A 23,846-nucleotide genomic window follows, 5' to 3' on the forward strand; every position below is an offset into this window, starting at 1 on the left:
ACAGCCTAATGACTACAGAGTATGGATTGAGAGTAAATATAAGAAAGAGTAAGTTAATGAGAAGTAACACAAATGAGAACAGCGAGAAAGTTAACATCAGAATTGATGGTCACGAAGGAGATGAAATTAACGGATTCTGTTACCTAGGCAGCAAGATAAGCCACGACGAATGGAGCAAGGAGGACATCAAAAGCAGACTGTCATTGGCAAAAAGAGCATTCCTGGCGAAGAGAAGTTTACTAGTATCTAACGCAGACCTTAATTTGAGGTAGAAATTACTGAGAATGTACGTTTGGAGCACAGCATTATAAGGCAGTGAAACATGGAATGTGGGAAAACCAAAACAGAAGAGAATCGAAGCATTTGAGATGTGGTTCTACAGACAAATGTTGAAAATTAGGAGAACTGATTAGGGAAGGAGTGATGAGATTCTGCGGAGAATCGGGGAGGAACGGAATATATGGATCTGACAAGACATCAAGGAATAACTTAAATGGCTCTAGAGGGAGCTGTAAAGGGGAAAACTGTAAATGAAGACAGAGATTGGAATACATTCAGGAAATAACTGAGGACACAGGACTCTTACAAGAAGAGGTTGGCACAGGAAAGGAATTCGTCGTGGGCCGCAAAAAAACCAATCAGAAAAAAAGAACGAAAGCAAGAAAAACAAACACTCCACTGTTGAACATGAGCAAACCGCTGTGTAAGCAAGCGCAATTTTAAGATGTAGGTGTGGGCCTCTGCCGTGGCCGACGGCAGCTCTATGGCAGTCAATGTTTGAAGCATTACATTTAAATTTTGGTTTGCGAATGAACGAAGTGAGCACTAGGGGCTCTTTTTCTTATCACACCACTGTCTGCGCCGCTTAGAACGGATTCTCAGTCATAACTTCGGCTGCGCTATTGGCTCAGATTTCGCATTAGATGTTGGAGTCCTATTATAGGCTGAGTTTTGAGCTGGATGAACGAAGTAAATGATTCGCGCCTCTGAAGGATTTCACAGAATTATATTTGGTTATGTTTACATAGGCAAAGACCTCGATAAAAGAGTATGACACATAACATAAGTAAAGCTGATCATTCGTGACAGAAAAATTGTGTTCTCTCAATGGCCTTGAATTATTTTGATTGTGACCTCTCTTACCACCAAATAAATAATTTAATTTTTACTTCAGGTACTCAGGTACTTCAGAGAACCATGAGATTTCTGTTACACAGTAATTATTTCCACGCTGAATCATAAGTGGCAAGAAGTTTAAAAGGAATTTATCCTTGTTTCAGCTCTTTTTTTTTTCACGACAAAAAAATTACATGTTACAAATGGTAATGAGATTCCTATTACATGCTTCTCCTAAAATAATTAAGCCAAAATTTGCACTACTCTTTCAGCATTTCATTAATTTGTTAGCCATCTTTTCCATTCTTCATAGGTAGTAGAAATTTGCACGAGATTATTACTAACAGAGGAATATCTAATGTTCAAAGACGGTTGCAAACTGTTAGAAGCAGCTTGGGTGTTACAAAATACTGATTGCCTGGGAACCGTGTACATTGACAATCCGAAGCCAATGGCGGAAGAAAGAATAAACGAGAGTAAACGGAACTGTCGAAATAAGATAATGGATAAATTATCTGTAACTGACCCACACGATTGTGTTTGCGAAGACCTAAATCTGGGCACCTCCAAGCGAACGCTAGGGCATACTGGACATACGCCAATAATTTTAATCGGAAAGCGGAAGATGCGAAATCTAATGTTACCTTAGGAGAGTAGAGAGACACGGTGCGGATCGGACACGTATGCAGGTCACATCTGAAGATGTTCGAGTTTCTTAAGCATAGTCAAGCGACAACCGCATAAAAGCTTTGAAAATTTTAATGAGTGTAACACTGAAAGTTTTCGCTTTAGTTTCTTTCTCCTTCAGTAAAAACGTGAGTCTTTTTGATGGATACCTGAAGTAAAAAAATGAAATATTTTGGTATTTTCCAATCCATGCACATTTTCCTCAGATGACAACAGTAGAAAAACAAGCATTAAACATAAACAATAAAAAAACATTGTGTTTAATTTAAATTCTCCCAGATTCCGTGTTGATCAGTCTTAGCTGGGATATACACACAGTTGCATTACGTACGATCCTCGTACGTTATTTATCTGTTGTAAGTGAAAATCTTCTACTGTATTCATACTTCGCTTCTTCAATCACCATCTGCCATGTGGAATGGAGAAACACACCTGTCATATGCTAGACTAGCACAGGTCCACAACAGCTGTAAATTTTTGTTCTCCCGTAGTTTAACAAACTGTCCAAAAATTTCCGCTCAGTGTTGCTGAATAAGTTTAAAAGCGTAACAACAAAGTGAGTAAAATGTAAAGCTTTCTATACAGTGAAGGGAAAAGTGTATGATGGATGACTTAGTGTTTAGATATGGGATTATACAAAACTATATACTGTAATAAGCTATAAAGAAACCAGTGTGATATGCTGATTAATTTTTCCATACTTAATTAGGAATATAAACTTCATGACTGTTGTTATTATTTACAGATTATATTGATATAAATAATCAATGTGACATGCTGATTCACTGTGGCAAAGAGTATTAAATTTGCAAACAAGGTCAATCTGTACGACAATGGTCTTTCCTTCTTGTAACATAATTAGGAAGAATACATATACGAATGCCTTACTAAAGTAAAGATAACTGCGCATGTCCATAAACTTTATACAACACCATTTGCATGTAAACACGTTTAAAAGTGAATAAATATTCTATTCTACACCAACTCTGCCAAACATTAGTGATGTCACTACCAAAGAACATCACTATAGATTTAGTGAAGGCAATTAAAAAGGTTTTAAAGGCGAAACGTAAGGGCGTACCCACTATGCAGCAGACAGCAACTTTCTACTGAATATCTGTGAACATTAGTAATTCCAACAACGTGTTATAGCGACGCAGACATGCAGTAAAGACCCATTCCAACAGCAAATACCGGAGCCAAAGGAAAATACTAAAAAGTACTTTTTCGTGTTAGTATTAAGCTAGATCTATATCATTTGTCAACGTGTATTCATTCACAAAAATGGATGTTCATAAAATAATATTAGCCATCATTTTCAAATGGTAGACAAATATCTGACATCTAATAGTCGTCTTGTTAACGTTGCAGTTGTTGTTTCCAAGCTTGCTATTAAAATTGGAGAGTAATTCCGCCTTCTGCAAGACACTTTTCTATTCTTGGTCTCACCCAGACATGTTTCAGTAGTTTTTCGCTGTCTTCAGTGAGTTTATTTGGTTTGTTTTCTTCTGCAAAATTGTTGTTACATGTTAAACTTTAAAGAAACTTTTGGTAAAACTATTTACATGCGTGGAATGGGTGAATATTGTCAAATAGTTTACATTGGATTGCATACAGTACACAGTTGAGACATGTATCACTGAGTTGAAACACTCTATGCTGTTTATTTGCGATATGTCTAAAGGTTCTAGTTTTGCAGTGCTTGTCTGCATACTTCACATAAAAGATTTCATGTTTATGCTAGTAGCTCTAGCTGTACTACGCAATCTACAGCTTGTCTTATGCTAGCAGCAAAAAGTTACATTCTTATATTTGATATGCATTTTCGACCACAGCATCAAAAATTAAAAATAACACACTAAGCAACACGATACGTAGTGATACTCGGTCGGAATTCCATAATAAACAGAAAAATAAAATAGCGTTTTACAGCTACTAGAACAAACACCCAATAGCTAATAGCTTCATATGAGGTATGTAAACAAATGCACACATCCACTTTATTTCCAAATGCACTGCAAAACTAGAACCTTGAGACGTATCGTAAATAAATAACATGCAGTGCTTCAGTTCAGTGACATATGTCTCAATTCTGGACTGTATGCAAACCAATGTAAAATATTTACCAATAATAGCTCATTTTACTAACGTAAATACTTTTACTAAATTTATTTAGAGACAAATAAACAAATAAACCCTCTGGATATAGCACAAAAAAGTTCTGAAACAAGTCTAGGTCAGAACAAAAATATAAAGGTATCCTGCATAAGGCGAAATTCCTCTCGATTATCTGATATCTCGATGCGATTTCTCGAGTAAAGCAGCCGATATGAACGGTGAATGGCTCTTTATATCCGATGGCCTAAGACTTTCTGATTAAGGTTATTCCAAATAGGAGTTCCATTGATCCCAGAAGCACAGAGTTGCTAGGATATGGAACAAGTCAGTATTATCACAATATTTCCAGTACCGTAGCGTGCAATTATGCGCACAGCAAAAGCTGCAAACTGAACTCTTTTTTTCAGATGTAAGATGTGGTTTGACCAGTTTAATTTGCTATGAAGGTAAACACCCAGGAACTTAGCACAGTACTGTTACAAAAGAAAAGAAAGAAAAGGTTCTCTCGTTAGAACCACGTAAAATTCGCGTAAGAGTCCACGCCGCCGTCTGTAGATGGATTTACCATTACTGATTTCATAAAAGTATATCTCTTAGTCAACAAAATGTGAGCAGATCGCGACTTTTTTTCACTAGTGTAAACTGCGTAGATATCCTCGGACAGTCATAAGACAGTAATAATGGAAGCGAGAAATCAGTTAGCGGATACAGGGAACAAAAAATTACCTAATTTCGCTACTGGCGTACTATATTTACACAGTAAGAGTGCGTAATAAAAGTTTAGTCAAAGGTGAACAACTACTCGCCTTTCACGGCAAGTGAAATGGAATGTAGAGCGGTAGGGGTTGCTAATTACTCGGAGTGAGATAACGGTACGCCGCGACGAGTCGGGGGTGGGGGAGGGGGTTGCAGGACTCCCTGCCAGCCGCCGCTCCGGCTGCCAGTCTGTGTTTGTCAGCCGCCCGCGCAAGACAGGAGCTCCGCAACAAGCAGAAGACGATGGACCGGCAGCCCGCGATGCTCTGCCGTTTGGCGCTCGGCGTAGGACGGCTCAGGAGGTTGGCCAGGGATGGGTGCAGCCCGCAAGGTAAATACCCACCATTCTGTCTTTGTTTGTCGTAACTGTCGCGGCATTAGTTAAGTGTCTGTGTAACGAAATACCCAGAAAAGATGTCTTTTTGGATGTGTGCGTTCAGGGAACCCCTCGCACTGGGTTACGCGTGGTTTGCTGCTAGGTTTTGAACTGCAGAACTTTTAAAAGAATCCATAATTTGCTTAACAAAGGACACGAACTCTTCGGAAGACCCTAGGAGGCGTGATAGAGTCATGTGGGTTGTGTGACAAAACGCGTACTATACATTTTTGAGAAGGCATAAATCTAGCAGTTTGCTGGAGATACATGGCAACAAGTGTGTCATAAGGTGAGGTGAGCACACGACGTGTTCGGTTAGATGTGCAGAAATAAACTGTTGGAAATTCACTTACTATTACAATGTATGGTACTGTGTTAAAACCACGTCCGGCTCTAGTTACTTTTCTCTGGGATAGAGTTGGTAACGTCTTAGTTACCGAAAATGATCAACACGAGAATAAAATTAGTGAAGAGAGAGAATTAATAAGTATCAACACGCAATACCCACAAATAAATTGATCTGCGAACTCGTCAGAAATTCGTGTTTCCTCCGCTAACTCCCTCAGTACCTCACGTTTATGATACAGCCACTGCACCTTTCATGAAACAGAAAATAGGGCAACTCATTTAAAAACGGTTGATAAATAGATGTAACTAGTACAGTAAAAATTATTTAGGCTGCGAACTTATTAAATTCTTACAAATTACTAAGCACTGTACACAGCTGAGAATGAGCTAGACCCTGACTGAGGTTCATATTCCGCATTACAAACACATAAAATCCGTAAGTTCATAGATTTCTTTTATAGCCCTACTATAAAATGGGCTATCAAACAGCTACACACTATTACGAGACGTCTTAAATGCACGTACCAAGCAGGTTTCCATATGGTAATTTGTATGATTTGAGAGAATTCTCTTTGTGTGAAGTCCCAGTTTTTGTGAGTCTGCGGCTTTGCATCATACGTCCTAGTGGTTGCAAAAACATGCAGTGTAGTAGTTTAAGTCTTCTCACATGTAGGTCATCACGTTTTTGCTATCTTTTGTAACTGTTGCGTACTTCGTGAGGCGGGAAAAAAGTTCATCATTTGACGCATTGGCAAGGCAGCACGAGCATTGTTGATACGGTGCACATTTTCGTAGTCGAAAAGATATAATAATGCTTTTATACTGCGCTGATGTGAAACCGCTATTAACGCAAGCAGTGGGAACTTCGTTGAAGTTTTGTCGAGCTACTTTCAGCATGAGTACCATCACCCGAATTATAGCGCGGAAAAAATTACTTCTTGTACGCTAAGTCTACGCTGCCGATATGCAAACTTCAGTCAGTCAATGTTTATTGTCACATTGGTATACAAGAAGCTCTTAAGTAACTTCGTAGATTCGTCCCGACGGGGATTGCTTGGATTCTTAAGCTGCGTAGTAGCTTAGATCATATCAGCATTTCTGTTACAGTCTACTGTGTCAGTCGTGTACTGGCACGTATGTAATAGTCATGTGCGCACATCTCGCAATTATCTCGTCAAAGAGTAGGTGGGTACTTGCAAGTAGAGTACCTTTTGAAATCCTTTATTGGTGTGATATTGTAACTTTCATTTGTTTAATTACTCTTTGCCCTTGCTAATGCTATTTTGAGGCAATATTATTGGGCGCATCATACAGTTTTGTAGGCGGGCAAAGACAGACGTAGCATCTGCATTTAGCACATTACATTAAGTCACACTTGAATACATTGTATATACAATAAAGAAAACAGAATTACAGTCACATGAAAGGTTATTACCTATGCCATCAATATTTTGTTAAATTTTTATAACTCATACATACTGTATATACACTTCTTTTTACATTTCAATGAATTACACAAGAACTAATTCCTTTTCTTCCTCAGTTGAGTTCAGTAAATTGTTAAAAAATCTTTTGCATCCTTCATCTGGAGCACCCAATGTCAGTTTGGGATTTAATTATTTTATGTAAAGGAGGTGTTTATCAGCCATAATCTTCTGAGATACACACAAGATGAGTGAATTCTTATGATGTTATGGTGTACAAAAGCTCGCCTACGGGACTATCTGGGTAGTTTTGTTATACACCTCACTACTTTTTTCTGAATGTCAAATATTCTTTTTAAGTAACTAGCTTGTACATTTTCCCGTTTAGGACCTGAGTAGACCATTCCTTGGAACACAAGTCCATAGAACTATATCCAGAGAACATTATCATCTACAGCTTTTGCTTTATTGTGCACGAGGGGAAGGATGTTCTTTTGTTTTAGATACTTATCTGCATTTCCAGTATTTGGGACTGCTCCCTCTGCAAGCTTGTCCTTTGTCTCAGGTGCACAGATAACTGTTGTGACGTTTGACATCTATAGTAAATTTCTGCTTCACACAGTCTAAGAAATGACATGTATAGAGGAGTAATAGTATTTGCCTAAGGAGGAACCTTAAGTCATACAGTGGCTGACATTTTGTAACACAGATCTGTAACTGGTTACACTGTACTTCAAAATTCTTGCATTTATGTTTTATGTCTGTAAATGAATTCAGGTCTCATTCTCATTTTTCTGGACAACTCAGTTAAGAGAGCATTTTTCAATCGGGTTGGAAATAAATTATTTATTTTGTAATCTTGTATAGAATCACTACAGCTGCATTAGAGTAGACAATCGTATATGTTTACTTAACAATGCCGATAATTATTACAACAGCACAACACATAAATGGCAATTTAATTTCGTTTCACTGCAATTTGTTGTTTCTGACATGGGGCAAAACTTCTTTCCTTGGCTGTCTCTCAATCTTGGATTTTCCAATGTATGAATGAAGAATATAAAGCTTCACACATGTTGCATACTTATTTCATGAAAATCACCAGTATTATAATAACATGGTTTTATAAATTGCAGCCTTGTCGTTGTTCAGAAAGTTGGCCAACACTTCTCTAAAGAAGACACAAGCTTATTTTGGGGTGCAGCGTCTCAGTCATTAAACATGGAACCCTTACAGGATCACATTGCTGTCCGCCTGTTAAGAACCCTTTTTTGCAGGAGCGGGTAGAGGTATCGAGCTGAAATTTATTTCACATACTAAGGAGCGTGATCACTTGGCAGCTGGGAAGTTTAAGCCACTAATTCAGTGCAATCACAAGATACAGCCATTTATGTTACATATTTCCATACTTCCAAACTCATTAATCAACTTCCCCTAGAGTCACAAATTTCAACACGAAACAAGGTCTACAGTACAAGTAAAGAAAAAAAATGTAAAAATTGTTAATCTGTAATTATATCACACAATTTTTTTTTTCAATTTGTTGCACATCTGTGTGTCCATCAGTTAAGACTCCTTTTTTTTCCAGCAACAAGGTACCAAGGTCCACTGTCCCTTGGTGGGAAAAAACTTAGGCTTCTAAGTCAATGCAATCAAAAGATACAGGCATCTGTAAAGAACAGTTAGGGGTTCTCAAGTTGAAATTTATGTCAAATACTACAATCTACAGTACCTTGAGGTGTAAATAATTTAAGCTTCTAAGTCAATGCAGTCAAAATATATGGCTACATATGTCATTCTTCAGAGCTATTTACATATATGTTGGGCCTGGTGGGTTAGTAGTAAAGTGTATGCCTGGAAACCAAGAGGTTGCAGGACCAAATCCCAGTCAGACTATCGGGTTTTCAGTCTTTGTTTTAACCCATTGTTCATCTGTGTGAGTCACAGGAAAGATGTGGTTTGGATTCCACATCACACTGTAGGTCACCTTACCCTGGTTGGATAATGGAGAAGAGCGGCAGATTGGGAATACGCAAGTCGCTGACCTGGTGTCCAATACAAAAACTTGCATCAGCCCATTCAACCGTATGACATTATTTTCTATATGCATAATTTCCCTGGACTCGCATTTGGGAGGACGATGGTTCAATCCCGCATCCGGCCATCCTGATTTAGGTTTTCCGTGATTTCCCTAAATCGCTCCAGGCAAATACCAGGATGGTTCCTTTCAAAGGGCACAGCCGACTTCCTTCCACGTCCTTCCCTTATCCGATGAGACCGATGACCTCGCTGTCTGGTCTCCTTCCCCAAACCAACCAACCAACCTACTTAACAGCCAGATGTGTGTGGCAACTGTGGTTCAGCTATCTCATCTTATTAGAATAAAATTACCCTTGCTTGCAATTCTCTCTGTGGAACATAGGTTTCAATAAATAATGAGTTTACTTGATCTGTGGAAAAAACTGTACCATACAGAAATACATTAATACCAAATCTGAAATCAGCATAAAAATTATTCCAAGAAAAACAAAATTTATGCGAATGTCAAAAATCCTGATGCAGAGTGTGATATAGCCCCCCTACTACATCTAATTTCTGTGCACTGTTTCCTATTCATAATGCATGATTAATGATGTCATAGCGTTTCCCACAAATCCCATACTGATACAGTTCCTCCATTACTTTGGAATGATTCAAACAGTCAATAGGTCCATGAAAATCCTCTAAGTCTTCTTTTGGCTGTTACTGAACTCAGAGTATGTTCGACTAAAGAAATCTGTTGAAACCATTATTATTGACTTCCCTTCTCTGAAACCATGCTGGGACAAGTGTAATATTTTAAATTTAGATATAAAACTTGCAGTTCTACTTTTTGCCATCATTCACATACTTTTGCAAAAGCAGATCAATAACACTGCCTTTCAATTTCCCAATTTACTTCTTTACTGTTTCTTAAATAGTGGATTCTCTTTAGTCATTTATTAGGTGATACATAACACTGTCTATGGCACATGAATGTTTGATTTTTCCTTATTATGTTTGAATTTTTTTTATCAGAACTGGGTTGGATGCAGTAGCTGCTGGCCAAGCATATGTATACACTATTTTTATCTGAGTGGTAATACTAAAGGTGGATATATTGTAGAAAGCAGATATCAATATTCTGCTCAGTTCACACCATTATATTATCATAACCAATTCAGTTTTTGTCAAAACAGCTCTTAACAACAAACCCCTTTATGCAAAACATATCTTGCTACACCCATGTAGTTTACCACACTTATTGCAATTGCTTGAGTGCAATTATACTAATTGTCCAGTGATTATCACAAACAATTGTACTGTTTGATCTGAAAAATGACTTCAATATGACTTCCTTCCTCTGTTACAGTGCTAGAATCTCAGAACATCACGGTTAAAATGCAAGTTATTGAACTTCTCTGTGCTGTGTGCACATATTCTTCGAAAGGATATGAAATGGCTCTTCATGCTGCACGGCACTTCAAGGTAAATATTTTGTTCTTCCATTTAGACATTCAGTAATCATGAGGTTAGAAAGCAAACCAGCCTTAAGTCAGTCAGTTGGTCAACATGATGTCGCTAAGAAGTACATAGGTTTAAAGTAACTGCCATTCCATTATTTTATGAGTTCCCTGCAAAGAACAAATTATCAAGGCACCATGTCTTCTAACTGCATATGACAAGTTATGATTCATGATAAAAACAAATATTTTTTCTTCTGTGCACAGGTTACTTGTGATCAGAAGCATGGGTTTGACATAATAATGAGTGAACTTCGCAACACAAAAAATGTCGAATATCAGACAAGGCTGCTTTCTTTCATCAACTGCCTAACACTGGGCTGCCACAATGTCCACAAGCGTGTGCAGATCAGGAATGAATTCCTTGGTGAGTAATTATTTATTCGCATTTCTAGCTGCCTTTGCTGTAGAGCGAATGTGAAATTTAATAGAGCTGTAAAGAATTACCAATAAAAATTCATAGTATTATTACCCTGTTTGTTATCTCAATACTGAAAAATGTTACATCTGAAACACATACAATATGTTGCGCATTCCTAGGTTGTGGGCTTGGACCAATCCTGAGTTCACTAAGTGCAACTGATAATAAGGAGCTACAGATGCAAGTTTCGGCATTCATTGATTACCAACACAGAGATGAGATGGAACTAGAATCAACAAAACAACTAACTCATCATCAGTTGTTTGAAACAATATTCGAAAAGGTACACATTATTGTCCTTATTGCTACTGATAAACAGAAATACTAGTAGTTAGTGTGTGTAACTTCTATTAGCAGAAGTACCCATGTGTATTGTGCTACAAAGAGAACAGTAAAGAATTATTTTTTTGTGTCTGTAAACAGATAGCAGATACACCACATGCTGTCAGGTTCTACTCCATGCTACAAAACCTTACAAAGCTAGATCCAACAAATCCAAATGTGTAAGTTATCAGAGCTTAAATTACAATGGAAATATTGGCATAATGATTACCATATGATAAGTATAACTATGCATGCTATAACTGCAACCCTCTGATATGTGCATGTATTATACTACTAGACCTTTCAAGTAAGATAAAGAAGAAATTTATATGATTTCAGGGACAGTGTGTGGGAAGCACTTGACTCACTTTCATCTGAAGCTGTAAAACCTGGATTTTCTATCCACAAGAAGCCAGCACACACTCAAAAATATCATGGAGGAAGAGCTGACAGTATTAACAAAACACGTTCTTATGATATTCTTAATACAAGCACAGCGTCTACGCAGACCGAGGTGGAATATACCATAGAAGTAAAGCAACTTTGTGATAATGAGAAACAGCATCAGTTGTCACCATCAGAAGCAAAACTGTCATTCCCAGCACCGCCTCCTCTTCCTCCTCCTCCACCTTGTCTGCCACTGACACTTATTACAGTGGTGTCATCAGCTATTCCGTCAGATTCAGGGGTGCTGTCACCTTCATCACTTGCAGGTTACAGTTCTCAACAAAATAATCATGTGCCTCCACCTCCTCCAATTCCCAATAGTGACAGCTTTGAAACACCGATGTTACATAGGAGACATTCACTTCCAGCACATTTACCAGATTCTGCAAGTTTGTGGACACCAGTAAAAGACAAGTCTAACACACTACCACTGCCCAAGCGGAAGATGAAAACCCTAAGCTGGACAAAGATTCCAGCCTCTATGATAGGTAAGAAAAATGTTGATTTACTCACTTTATGATAGTATTCCGTTTGTTACAGGTGTAATAAATGCAAGATATATAGATAAATTTTAGATATGATCTATATAACATGTAGTAATAACCATACTGACTCAATATGTATGGTGATTTTATTCATATTCTGTAGGTAAACACAGATTTTTGATTGTTTACTGCTGGCAAACAGTTCTAACAGAAGTCTAATTCTTTGCAGGTGAATCAGTATGGACTGAAATGCAGAGCGAAGCAAAGAGTCTTAGAGTTGATTTCAAGCAAATGGAAGAACTATTCTGTCAGAAAACTGCTACTGTGAAACATCGAAAGTCTTCTCCAGTAACACTTCCATCACCAATAACTCCCAAGATCACTTTATTGGAAACCAAGAGAGATTTGGCAGTAAACATTTATCTAAAACAGTTCAAATTGGGAAGAAAAGCAGTCATAGAAGTTATAAAGAACCTTAAAGGAGGTGATATAGGTCCTGAGAAACTGAAAGCTCTCTTGCCACTACTTCCCACAGAAAAAGAGGTAGGCCTAATGTATGACAGTTTTAATTTTAGATCATAGTAATTAACACAATTAAAATACAATAAATACTATTCCAGGGAGTCTAAAATTATACATTAACTAAAAGGTTTATCTTATGTGTTACAGCTGACTTCAGTCAGATCCTATTCTGGAGATCTGGATCGTTTAGGAGAGGCAGAGAAATTTTATCTTCAGCTATCAGAAGTACCTTCCTTTGCCCTCAGGATTAGGGCAATGTTGCTTGTAAGTAGAAAGTCATGTTTCCATTATCAACACAATGTTGCCAAAAAAATAAAATAATAAATCCTGACTAATTTCTGTGCATCAATTAATTTGCAGAAAGAAGAGTTTCCTTCAAGAGTATCTGAACTGAAAGAACAACTAAAGGCTGTTGCAGATGCATGCAATAAGCTGAAGGCTAATAAACGTTTGAAAGAATTTCTAGCACTAGTACTTCAACTTGGAAATTACATAAATGCTGTAAGTATTCCTAACATGAAGCTTTTGTGAGAAGTAAATTGATAAGTTGAAAAATGGAAAAAAAGTAAGGTACTGTGTGTTTGTTCCAGGGAAGCTATGCCAGCAATGCAGCAGGCTTTACACTAAGTACACTACCAAAGCTCCTAGAAATAAAAGCAAACAAACCAAGGCTGACATTCTTGCACTATGTGGTAGAAGTTGCAGAAGCTAACAATAAGGAAATATTACAATTCACAGAAGATACGAGTAACATGAAAGAAATGGCAAGGTAAGAGTCTGTTACAGTCATAACATGAAAACTGGCAATGTTTGGGGCTCTTGATTCTAGTACAAATAAGAGCATTAGTTAATTAAGTGTGCCTTAGCCTTATTTTCTGACCTGTGTGTGTTTATTTTTTATCATATTGACACTCGAGTCTTCTAATATACAATATACTTGAAGCCTTGTTCATCTTCTCCATACCTTTACCACAAAATCCATTGAATTTTTGACCTCTTCTCTGAGTCTATTCCGTTGCATTTTGATGTCATGCTCACAAGTGGTGTTATTTCTACAACACCCTGAAAGTCTAACTTTAATTATAATCACCCTGTACATATTGGGTGTACAAGTACACATTGTTGACAACATGTGCAAGTTTGGGTCAGATAGCCAAATAGCAAAGCAACCACTCGCAATAAGCAGGAAATCTGGATTCAAGTTCAGGTGCAGCACAAATTTTCATTGTTGTCATTCCACTCCACAGCTGATAGTTTTCCACATTCAGAACTGCAAATACATTTCTTGTATTTCATAAGGGCTGTAGTTGCTACTGTGTCAGTTTCTTCTGAAATGTACGTGTGTCTAAAGGAACATAGCATCATAATTCGGAATAACACAGGCATTGCAATATCATATTTATCCCCTGACAGTTTTCAAGAAACTTTCAAGTAAAATGTATCCCCTGTATGGGATACACATACTGGATGTACAGGTACATGTTGTAGACAAATGGTTGACGAAAAATGCATATTTAGGAATGGCTGTGTGCTATCAGTATAGTCGTGATGCCGTTTCCATTTGTTGCTACTTATGAATAATACACACCATTTGGAAATACTCATTAACATTAATATTCAAAAATATCTGTAGAAACTCTAGAAAATCAAAGAACAATTTTCATGTTCTTTTTTTAATTTTTAAAATTACATTGATATGAAATAGTGAGATGCTCTAGTGACCCACATAATGTGAAGATGACCACTTCAAACACTCTTATCTCCACGACAGCAGCTGGTACCACTGCATAATGAACATATAATGACTGAAATGCGAAATAGGTGAACCAAGGGTAGACACTATTTGATATTTCAACATATACTGGTCTTGTACAGAACTTGCATCAAGAGTGCTCGTCACTACATAATGACATATTAACAAAAATATTGTGTTTATAAAATAAATAACAAAATAATCACTTCCAAACAGAATGTCTGAATTAATAAAGATGGTTTACAATGTCTCAGGATATCAGTGGAGCTGCTCCAGGAAGAAGTGATGAAAGTTATCAGCGATATCAAACATGTTACATCACAGCTGAAGGAAGATACAAGTGGAATCAGGGTGCAGTTCAAAGGTAATGAACACAACTTCCGGCACTGTTAATTTAAATAACCTTGTTGCATAAATAAATACTTCTTTATCCCATAGTCTCCGATCAGGATATAAAATAGATCTACAAATTATTCTCACTTTAGAATTTGTGCTTGCTATTGTTGAAATCTGTTTTCCTATTCTTTCCACAGATTTCTTTAAGGCTGCCTTGAAATGCAGTAATGAACTTCAGCAGGCTATGAATAAGGTGAAGGCTTGTACTCATGCTTTAGCCAAACATTTCTGTGAAGATCCTAAGAAATTCAAGCCAGAAGAATGTTTCCATTTGTTTGCTGAGTTTTTTTCCATTATTCAGAGAGTTCGACTGGTGAGTTTCTGAGAATAATTTTGACACTTTCCTTTATATTATCATTTGCCATTTCCATTACATTTTCAGTCTGTAAAATAGTGGTATTTGTAGCCATCAGAAGCTGGAACAATGCTGGAATGGTGCAATTGCTGATCATTTAAGGTATTAGGAAGTAGACATGGAATATTGAAAGTGCCATTCCAAAAACCAACTGCATAATAATGTCGTTTTGCTCTGATATTCTCAGATATCAGTCAGTTTTACTGACACAGTTAATTTTGTTCAACAGATTTAATTTATTGTTTAAGTAAGAAGTAAAACAATGCTTACCCATTTAAATTTGTATCTGACTAACAGTACTTTATACTGAAAATACAAATTTTGCAACAGGAAAATGAAGAGAAAAGGATTGCAGAGCAACAGAAAATTCAAGAGCAGATGGAAACAAACAAACTAACTGGAAACGGAGGTAGCGGCAGAAAAAAGTTTTTACCACATCAACAATATACTGCAGCTAAACAGATTTTAAGGGATATTTGCAGTAAAAATTTCAAATTACGTCGAACTGAAGCTCAGTACTGAAAATTTAGTGCTATGAAGTGGAAATTTGTACTGAATCATTCCGAAATATGATGTGTGAATTAATCTCATAAGTATGTAACTGACATGTTCCTTTATACCTAGGACAAGACAGATTTAATGTCATGGCTCAGTAGCTCTTTATTGGCAGTGCTGCTTAATCTACTATTTTAATGTGTTTTGCAAACATGACTTGTCCATATATGTAAATGACTTTATAAATAATTTTTTTATAATTAAATGATAGAATCAATGTTCATCTATTTCTTTTAGGGTAATTTTCAAAGAAATTCATCACATCCTTTCTTTCCCAGTATTGTACACAACTCTCATGCACACCATTAATGCAAACCAATCAAAAGTAGTGAACTATCAAAGATAAGTAAATACTTTGCAAAAACAGACATAATGTCTTATGGGACAACAGCAATCAGTGAAATTATAATGTTCCTTACTTTTAAGTAACATTATATGTAAATACATCAGCTACTGAGTCACATTTAATTATTTGGAATTTATAGATGGGTGCATATAAAGCAACAGCTTCACCTTTAAACTATTAATGTCATTAACAGTGCTGGAGTCCACATGAATCAGAAAAATGTTGAGCACAAATAATTCAGGTTTAATGAATATGTCACTATCAAACAACTAACTGGCTTTCGTAGTCACTTTATGGAAACCCTCACTAGAGAAGAAAAGGTGTCAACAAAATGGAAAGAAAACCATTGTTATGCAATACTTATCATATGACAAACACATAGTGATAGTTTGTAATTCTTTTTTAGCTTTAACATTGGTAATGTCATCAAAACTCAATATGTAATACGATAAATATCCTTTTGCTTATATGTGTTCCTCAAATATAATGCCAATTGATTAGTTATTAGGTACCACATTTTCTTAGAGGAAAGTGAAAAATCTTCAGGAATGCTATTAGGGACAACCTTAAAAACATTACAAATTTCATTTGGCAAATCCATGGAGTAACTGAAAATTCATTGTCCAAATCTTTACAGCAATAGTGGAACTATCCTTGGTATTTAACAGCCATATTGTTGACACATATTCAGAACTTGTCTGATCTGAAAGTTCTGTAATCCCTTCATCATAAGAATAAACCTGATGAAAAAAAAACACAAACGCAATGATTGGTCACAAGTCATAGCACATGTACACTGATGGTATTAAGCTCTTGGAAGTAGGTCCAACTTATGTATTAGATATCTTATTACTAAGTTATGTTCAATGAAACATTAAGATATTCAAATGTACTAACAGCCATCAATGCTTTTGTTAATCACGCTTTAAAAATCATGTACAGTCACAACCATACGGGATTGTCCTCTGATTGTCACACTGTTCATGTGCAGCATGAAAATGGTTAAGGCAGCTTTCTATTTTGTAGTGAAACACACGGGTGGAACATAGTTTAAAAGTGCTGAGAAATAGGCTGTTCTTCTTGTTTTTCTTTAATTTACAGAGATAATCAGCTTTGAAGTTTTGCCACAGTTGTAAACAATGCAGTTATTAACAAAGCCACATTGAACGTGTAGCGCAGTCGGTAGCGGGAATGGTGTTCTTCGTGCATTGGCCCAAATCTCCCTGATATCAATTTTTTTCTCGGTCAGTTTGAGATAGCTACATCTCATAATTATAGAAGTCTCTATTTTTATGAATTATGCATGTCTTCTGGTTTCCAATTACATTCTGGATGCGAAATACCTGTATCCATTTCAAATATAAATTCTTAATTATCGATGTTTTATGAAAGACTGTTAATAAAACGTAGCTTAAATTACGAAAACATAACAATTTAATTTTTAAGGCATAAATGAAAGACGAAATCCTCTTTATTTGAACTATGTCCATCATTTTATACCACAGAGGTAAATAAGTGTCGTAGAAACATGAAACACAATCAGTTTCACAGCATCGAGCATGTTATACCAGGTGATAAAAATGTCAGTATAAATTTAAAAACTTATTAAACCACGGAATAATGTAGATAGAGAGGTAAAAATTGCCACACATGCTTGGATTGACTTGGGGTTTTATTAGAACCACCAAAGAAAAAAAAAACACCTCGTATTGCTAGATGCGTGAAAATTCTCTTGCACGCGTCTTTTGGTGATGATCGTGTGTTCAGCCACCACTTTCATCTTGCTTGGCCTCCTAGGTCCCCAGACCTCACTCCATGCTATTATTGGCTTTGGGCTTACCTGAAGTTGCAAGTGTATTGTGATCGACCAACATCTCAAGGGATGCTGATTGACAACATCCGACGCCAATGACTTACCATAACTCCGGACATGCTTTACAGTGCTGTTCATAACATTAATCCTTGACTACAGCTATTGTTGAGGAATGATGGTGAACATACTGAGTATTTCCTGTAAAGAACATCATCTTCGCTTTATCTTACTTTGTTATGCTAATTATTGCTATTCTGATCAGATGAAGTGCCATCTATCGGACATTTTTTGAACATTTGTATTTTTTCGGTTCTAATAAAACCCCATGTAATTCCAAGCATGTGTGTCAATTTGTACCTCTCTATCTACATTATTACGTGATTTACTCAGTTTTCAAATTTATACTTACTTTTTGACCATCCGGGACAAATGCTGCATTTTTACATTTGCTACTGTACCATTACAATATGAACCCAACATAACTGATCTGGAGCCAAGCTGTGGGATTTGGCCCAAGAAGTAAGAAAACTGTTAAGCTGCCAGTCGTACTGGAACTAACACATGGAGCTTTTTCACACTAACTGACGAGTGCTGGCGGGATATAGAACATAAAAAAAGAGAAAATGCTGCAATTGATTGGTTTTGTGGATTATGTTGTTGATAGGCTCGTTATTAATGTAGCAAAACAGAAATGTATTTCTCGGATTCGGAAAAGGAAGGAGCTAACAGATTAGCAGACGACTGACTGTACGTAATATCTTCAGTGGCTTTAATATTTAAATATATGGTGAAATCCTTCAATACTCTCTTACGTTACACAAGGCTTATGCAGGAAAATTACCCTGTGGTTATGTCAGGAATTTTCATCATTATTGTTTTTAATTACAATAGTAAGGTAAAGGCACCAGTAGTTGTCAGAACACCAGCAGTTGACATTTTCAAATACAAGTTCTTAAAATAAGAAAATTGCTTTATTTAGAGACAGAGTTTTGACTGTTGTTATATGGTTGTGCCTCTACAGTGTAATTTGATAACTATCATATTTTTCTAGCAGCCATCTTGAAGTGAGTGCTTCTGTTTGTAACAGTGTGATTGGGTTTCTCTGCTTATATTGATTTCCTTCTTGAAATCAATAAGGAGGTAAGTTTTTTGATGTGGTAAAACAATCCTAAGATATTATTCTTTTTCGTATATAGTTTTTTATAGGGTTCCAGTATTAAACAAAGAAAGCAAATTTGTGAAATATTTGTGAATTTAGGTTATGGTATGGTCAGCGATCAGGTGTCAAGTACTGGTGCTAATATGTTCCTTACTTTTTACTAGTTGACCCATCTGGCAACTACTGAGCCCAACAACTTTTTTAATAACTTTTTCATTCCCTGTATCCTCATAAGCTTAGCTCTGTGGAGTTTGTGGTAAATTTATCATTGCATGTATAGATCCAGTAGTTGACACCCTATGTCAACCACTAGCTCATAGTAATGTGAATTTCTGACATTATGTTTTATATTATTTAGGTCAATATAATGCCAGCAGTAAAAGGGAAGATGCTCAGTTATCCAGAGGAACAAATGCAGCTTGCCATCGATGCATTACTTAATGGAATGCCTGTTTCTACAGCAGCAAAAAGTTTCTCGGTTCCTCGAATTACTTTAATGTACAAAGCCAGAGGGACAACGCCTAGAAATCATTGCATGGGTGCTGATACAGTTCTTACCAAACAAGAGTAGGACTTATTAGAACACTGGATTTGTACTATGGCTAAGGCTGGATTGCTCATAACAAAACGCGAACTTCTGGACAGTGTGCAGCACCTGATTGAATAACTGAAACATAAAAATCCCTTTGTTTGTAATCGCCCAGGAAAAACTTAGTACAATGCTTTTCTGAAGCGCCATCCCAATATTGGGATTAGAATATCACAAAATCTGACATCAAGCAGGGCAGCAGTAAAGCCAGAAACTATAAGAAACTGGTTTGATGAGATGGACAAATATTTAACAGAGAACAATTTTAAGACAATTCTTCAAAGTCCCAAAGGAGTTTTTAATTTAGATGATACTGCTTTCTTTCTGAACCCCAAAGGAAACAAAGTGTTGGCCCTGAAAGTAGAAAAAAATGTGTACCAGCATGTGAACAGTGACGAGAAAGAATGTCTAATGATTTTGTTGACTGGAAATACGAATGGTAATTTAGCGCCTCCATTGACTGTGTTTAAATTCATTAGAATATGACAGGAACTAGCAGAGAGTGTACCAAAACATCAGTGAGTGATGTTGTTATACTTACTACTCACAGAACGGCCACGTCTGAAAAATTTAACTTAAGAATTGGATTAGAGGTTCTAGAAATATACATTGGGAAAGATAAACTGTCATGTTTTGAGCCTTCAAGTGATGTGTGGGAAGGAAATATAAATAACCAGTCTTTGTTTTTGCTTTGGAAGGAAATCAAAAATGATTGTTATAATTCTATCCTTTCCCAGTCTGTTGATGACACAAACAACTGTGTGGCAAATCAAAATGAAAAATTGGAGGAAGGAAAGGAGAGGAGACTAATGTAACAGACCAGTGTGTCAATGAAAAATTCTCATTTCCCTCAGTGTGATTCTAGTTGAAATATTAATAGGAATTCAGGCGACCAACTAATCCCCTCCCCATTCAAACATAAATTATTCTCGCCACAGAATACAGGAACACAAAAGGAAAGAAGATTAAGAGAAAAACTTTCAAGTGTTGTGACATCCAACCAGTGGCAGGAATATCATCATAAGAAGGAACAACTGAAGCTACAAAGAGAAAGACTAAAAGCTGAGAGAGCAGAAGCAAGAAAACTGAAGAAAGAACAGTCTCAGATTGCTAAGAAACTCAAGAAGCAAACTAAAGCAGAGAATTGTAGAAAGCCAAAAGTGCACAAGAAAAGAATAATTTCAGTATCCTCAGATTCTGAAGATGGAGAATGGAGTGAGTCAGGCAGCAGTATGGATGACATTAGTATGCTCCCTGATAGTGATGTGCAGACATTTGATGACAAGGAAGACGACAAATCTGATCAAATAATTATAACAGAAAAAGAAACAGCATTTTTTAATGTGGGTTAGGAGTCTAGGAGTGAGATGCATGGAGAAATTTTAAACATTGTGGGAAAAGGAGAAACAATTACATAAAACATGTTATAATGTGGAATGCTGAGTGGGCAATTCCAACAACAGGTTTATCTGTGTACTAATTTTGAGATCCATTAATGATATTTTGAAACACTGTGTAGAGTGAACCAAGTTGAAAACATACTCAGAAGTGGGAATGGTAGGCGAGAAAGAAAATGCAAATAATGCTCTAACCTTTGCACAGGTTAAAGTAATTAAATCTTTATGTAAGTGGTTTTCAGAACAGTTTCAGATGACTGTATAAACTCAAACACTTGAAAAAAAATTCTGGCTTTACATTTAATCAAAATATGGCGAACATGAAGCTAATGTTGTGGCAGGTGTGAGCAGCATTCCTTCGGCATTATGAATTCGACCAGACAGTCTTGCATCAGTCAAATGTAAAGCAAAGCTGTTCCAGACTCATTGAGCAGCATCAAGAAGCAACTGAAACTGCTTATCTCTCCCTGATGCATCAGTTTTGATGGTTCCAGGTACTGAATTGGGTCTACTGAGGCAAGGTTGCCCATTGGGTGCTGTCGCCAGTCTCGGGTTTGACCAGGTGCCTGCATTCTTCCCTCCAGTCTCACAGAGCTCCACCCCCTCACTTTCTTTTACAGCACAAAGCTGACAAAATGACTTGTCTCAGCAAGATCACTGCCTGCCGACATCTACTTCCTACAAGTCACAACCAGTTCCTAGGCCACTGTAAGTATGGCACCAGGTTATAAGAATGTTTCTCTTGAATAAACATTCAACCATAATGCTAGACAACCCATGTCAACGCTTCTCAACGCTTCCCGCACAAGTATTGTGTATCCAGATCCAGGAAAAGTGGCTGCACTACAATACCAAAAAGCAATTTATTCAAGTGTAATTTTCGACGCAGAGTAGAAAACTGTAAATTATGTATCAGTATACAGTGTGGGGCAAAAAAAGAAATAATTACTGGTATTGGTTAAGATTTCTTTTTTTAACTCAGCATTGACAAACTTGCATTGAGAACTGACAACAAAGGATGTGAAGGGGATGATAATGAAGAAACCAATGCAATCGAAAGGGACATCATAGCGATAAATATCTTGGACTTCTAGAAACACTGGTTTAAATGGGGTACAACAAGCTGCAAGGCTTACTTATGCAAATAAAAAAAAAAGAAAATTGGCTAAGCTTTTTGGTAAGGGCAAGAAGGGTGTTACATTGTAAGCTTTGCAAGAAGAACTTGACATACAAACAAGAGCTGCAGAGATTGACTATCTTGGTAGAAGAAGAAATGGTAATAGTTTTTTCAATAATATTTTATCGTAATGAAAGAGATATTAATGGCAGTTAACTATTCTAGTGTGTAACAAACAGTACAAAGGATCACACAGGCAAATCTTCTATTTTATGTTCAGATTGAAGGTGGAGAGGGGAAGAAACGAAATGGGAGGGATCACTGTGGTCAGCCGTGTTGGGACATTATGTGGAACCTGCAGGTCTGGTAACCACTTTGCCATCCGGGACACTGTGTTATCACAACTGCACAGACTATCTCAGTTCACCTCATGGCTGATCCACACCCCCGTCAAGTACCAATTATCCATAGCCCCTGTCCGTTTTCTCCATATTCTCTCTTCCAAGATTCCCACAGGAGGTCTGATGTATCTGTGCATCCGCACTGAAAAAGGAGATTAATGTTTAATGTCCCATCAACAACGAGGTCAATAGAGATCGAGCACAAGCTCAAATTAGGGAAGGATGGGGAAGGAAATCAGTCATGCCCTTTCAAAGGAACCATCCTGGCATTTCCCTGAAGCGATTTACGGAAATCAAGGAAAACCTAAATCTGGATGGCCGGACGCGGGTTTGTACCGTCATCCTCCCAAACACAAGCCCAGTATGCTGCACAACCACTGCACCATCTCGCTCGGTCTCTGTACTGAGGAAGGTGGATTTATTGCCCAGCTAGGCGTATCCAATTACGTCTATGAATGTGTCATGTCTGTTCTTTTGGACATTCATATATTTCTATTTTATGGCACGAGGAATATGAAAAATTTAAAGAAAAAAATGAGGCACTACTAAACACTAAGAAGTCTTTGCCAAAAAGAAATAACGGAAGTTACAGCAATACACATTTTGGAATCTCCACTACCGAAGATGCTATAGACATAAATAATGGAATAGCTAAAAGTATAAGTGGGATACAAATATAAAGAATTTCAACTACAGTGTCAGCAGCCACAGGTCAAAAGCAAGGGAAAGAGATGCTTAATTGCAAGAAGTTCGCCAAAACTTGTAAGAATGCACAAAAGAGAAGAATAATGAAAATGAATGCACGCACTGTTAAGGAAAAGTACATGTAAAAATGTCAGAGTATGTAACTGAAAAGTGAGGGCCCTAATTGACAGTGACAGTCAATTTAAAACAACAAGTTGTTTATGAGGCAATGGATGCTCCAGCATTACTGAATACAAATATAGCTTCACAACATTTGGGTTATAAACTTTGTTTCTCCTCAAGGATACTTTACAGATATGCCAACTGGTGAGATTAACCATATGAAAGCTACAACAGATATTTCTGTGGTTTATGAGGACACCATGGATTTTGTTGTGATAGTTGGGAACAGTATTCTAGGCGAAACTTAAATAAGCAAGTGTGGTGTTACTATTAGGATCCAAGAGGGGGTAATTCATCAGATGTATATCTGTATAACACACAAACAAGAATTACATATAGAAATCCTTCTAGAGATGACACAAAGGAAAATGCTGGATATGTTGGTAGGGATTAATTACACACCAACAAAGAAAATAACGAGAATAACAATCACACAGAGAGAAAAACTAAAAAACTGCAAATACAGGACATTATCACCATAAGAGAAGGCATTGTTGACAACCAAATCTATGAGTGTGTTGTTAAAGGAATT

General features: G+C 36.9%; 2 protein-coding genes across 3 annotated transcripts in view; both read left to right on the forward strand.

Annotated features, from left to right (window-relative positions):
* The window catches only part of LOC126365813 (inverted formin-2-like), a 192,801-nt gene that overhangs the window by 88,261 nt on the left and 80,694 nt on the right, over positions 1-23,846 (forward strand). The gene's annotated exons all lie outside the window — the stretch shown is intronic.
* On the forward strand, positions 4,870-15,842 carry LOC126365807 (inverted formin-2-like). The gene is made up of 13 exons (XM_050008394.1): positions 4,870-5,008; positions 10,217-10,332; positions 10,575-10,734; positions 10,908-11,071; positions 11,212-11,291; positions 11,452-12,047; positions 12,274-12,587; positions 12,714-12,830; positions 12,927-13,067; positions 13,157-13,335; positions 14,574-14,683; positions 14,853-15,028; positions 15,401-15,842. The coding sequence occupies exons 1-13, from the start codon at positions 4,921-4,923 to the stop codon at positions 15,590-15,592; spliced, it is 2,433 nt and encodes an 810-aa protein (XP_049864351.1). The 5' UTR covers positions 4,870-4,920; the 3' UTR covers positions 15,593-15,842.

The sequence above is a fragment of the Schistocerca gregaria genome, chromosome 1 (assembly GCF_023897955.1).
Source record: "Schistocerca gregaria isolate iqSchGreg1 chromosome 1, iqSchGreg1.2, whole genome shotgun sequence".
In the NCBI taxonomy this organism is placed as follows: Eukaryota; Metazoa; Arthropoda; class Insecta; order Orthoptera; family Acrididae; genus Schistocerca; species Schistocerca gregaria.

What these genes read in the sequence shown, in the direction of transcription:
- LOC126365807 (XM_050008394.1), top strand. Translation starts at nt 4,921, where the DNA reads ATGGACCGGCAGCCCGCGATGCTCTGCCGTTTGGCGCTCGGCGTAGGA. An exon ending in TTGAAACAATATTCGAAAAG is followed by an intron (nt 11,072 to 11,211) that starts GTACACATTATT and finishes GTCTGTAAACAG; the next exon opens with ATAGCAGATACACCACATGC. An exon ending in AATCAGGGTGCAGTTCAAAG is followed by an intron (nt 14,684 to 14,852) that starts GTAATGAACACA and finishes TTCTTTCCACAG; the next exon opens with ATTTCTTTAAGGCTGCCTTG.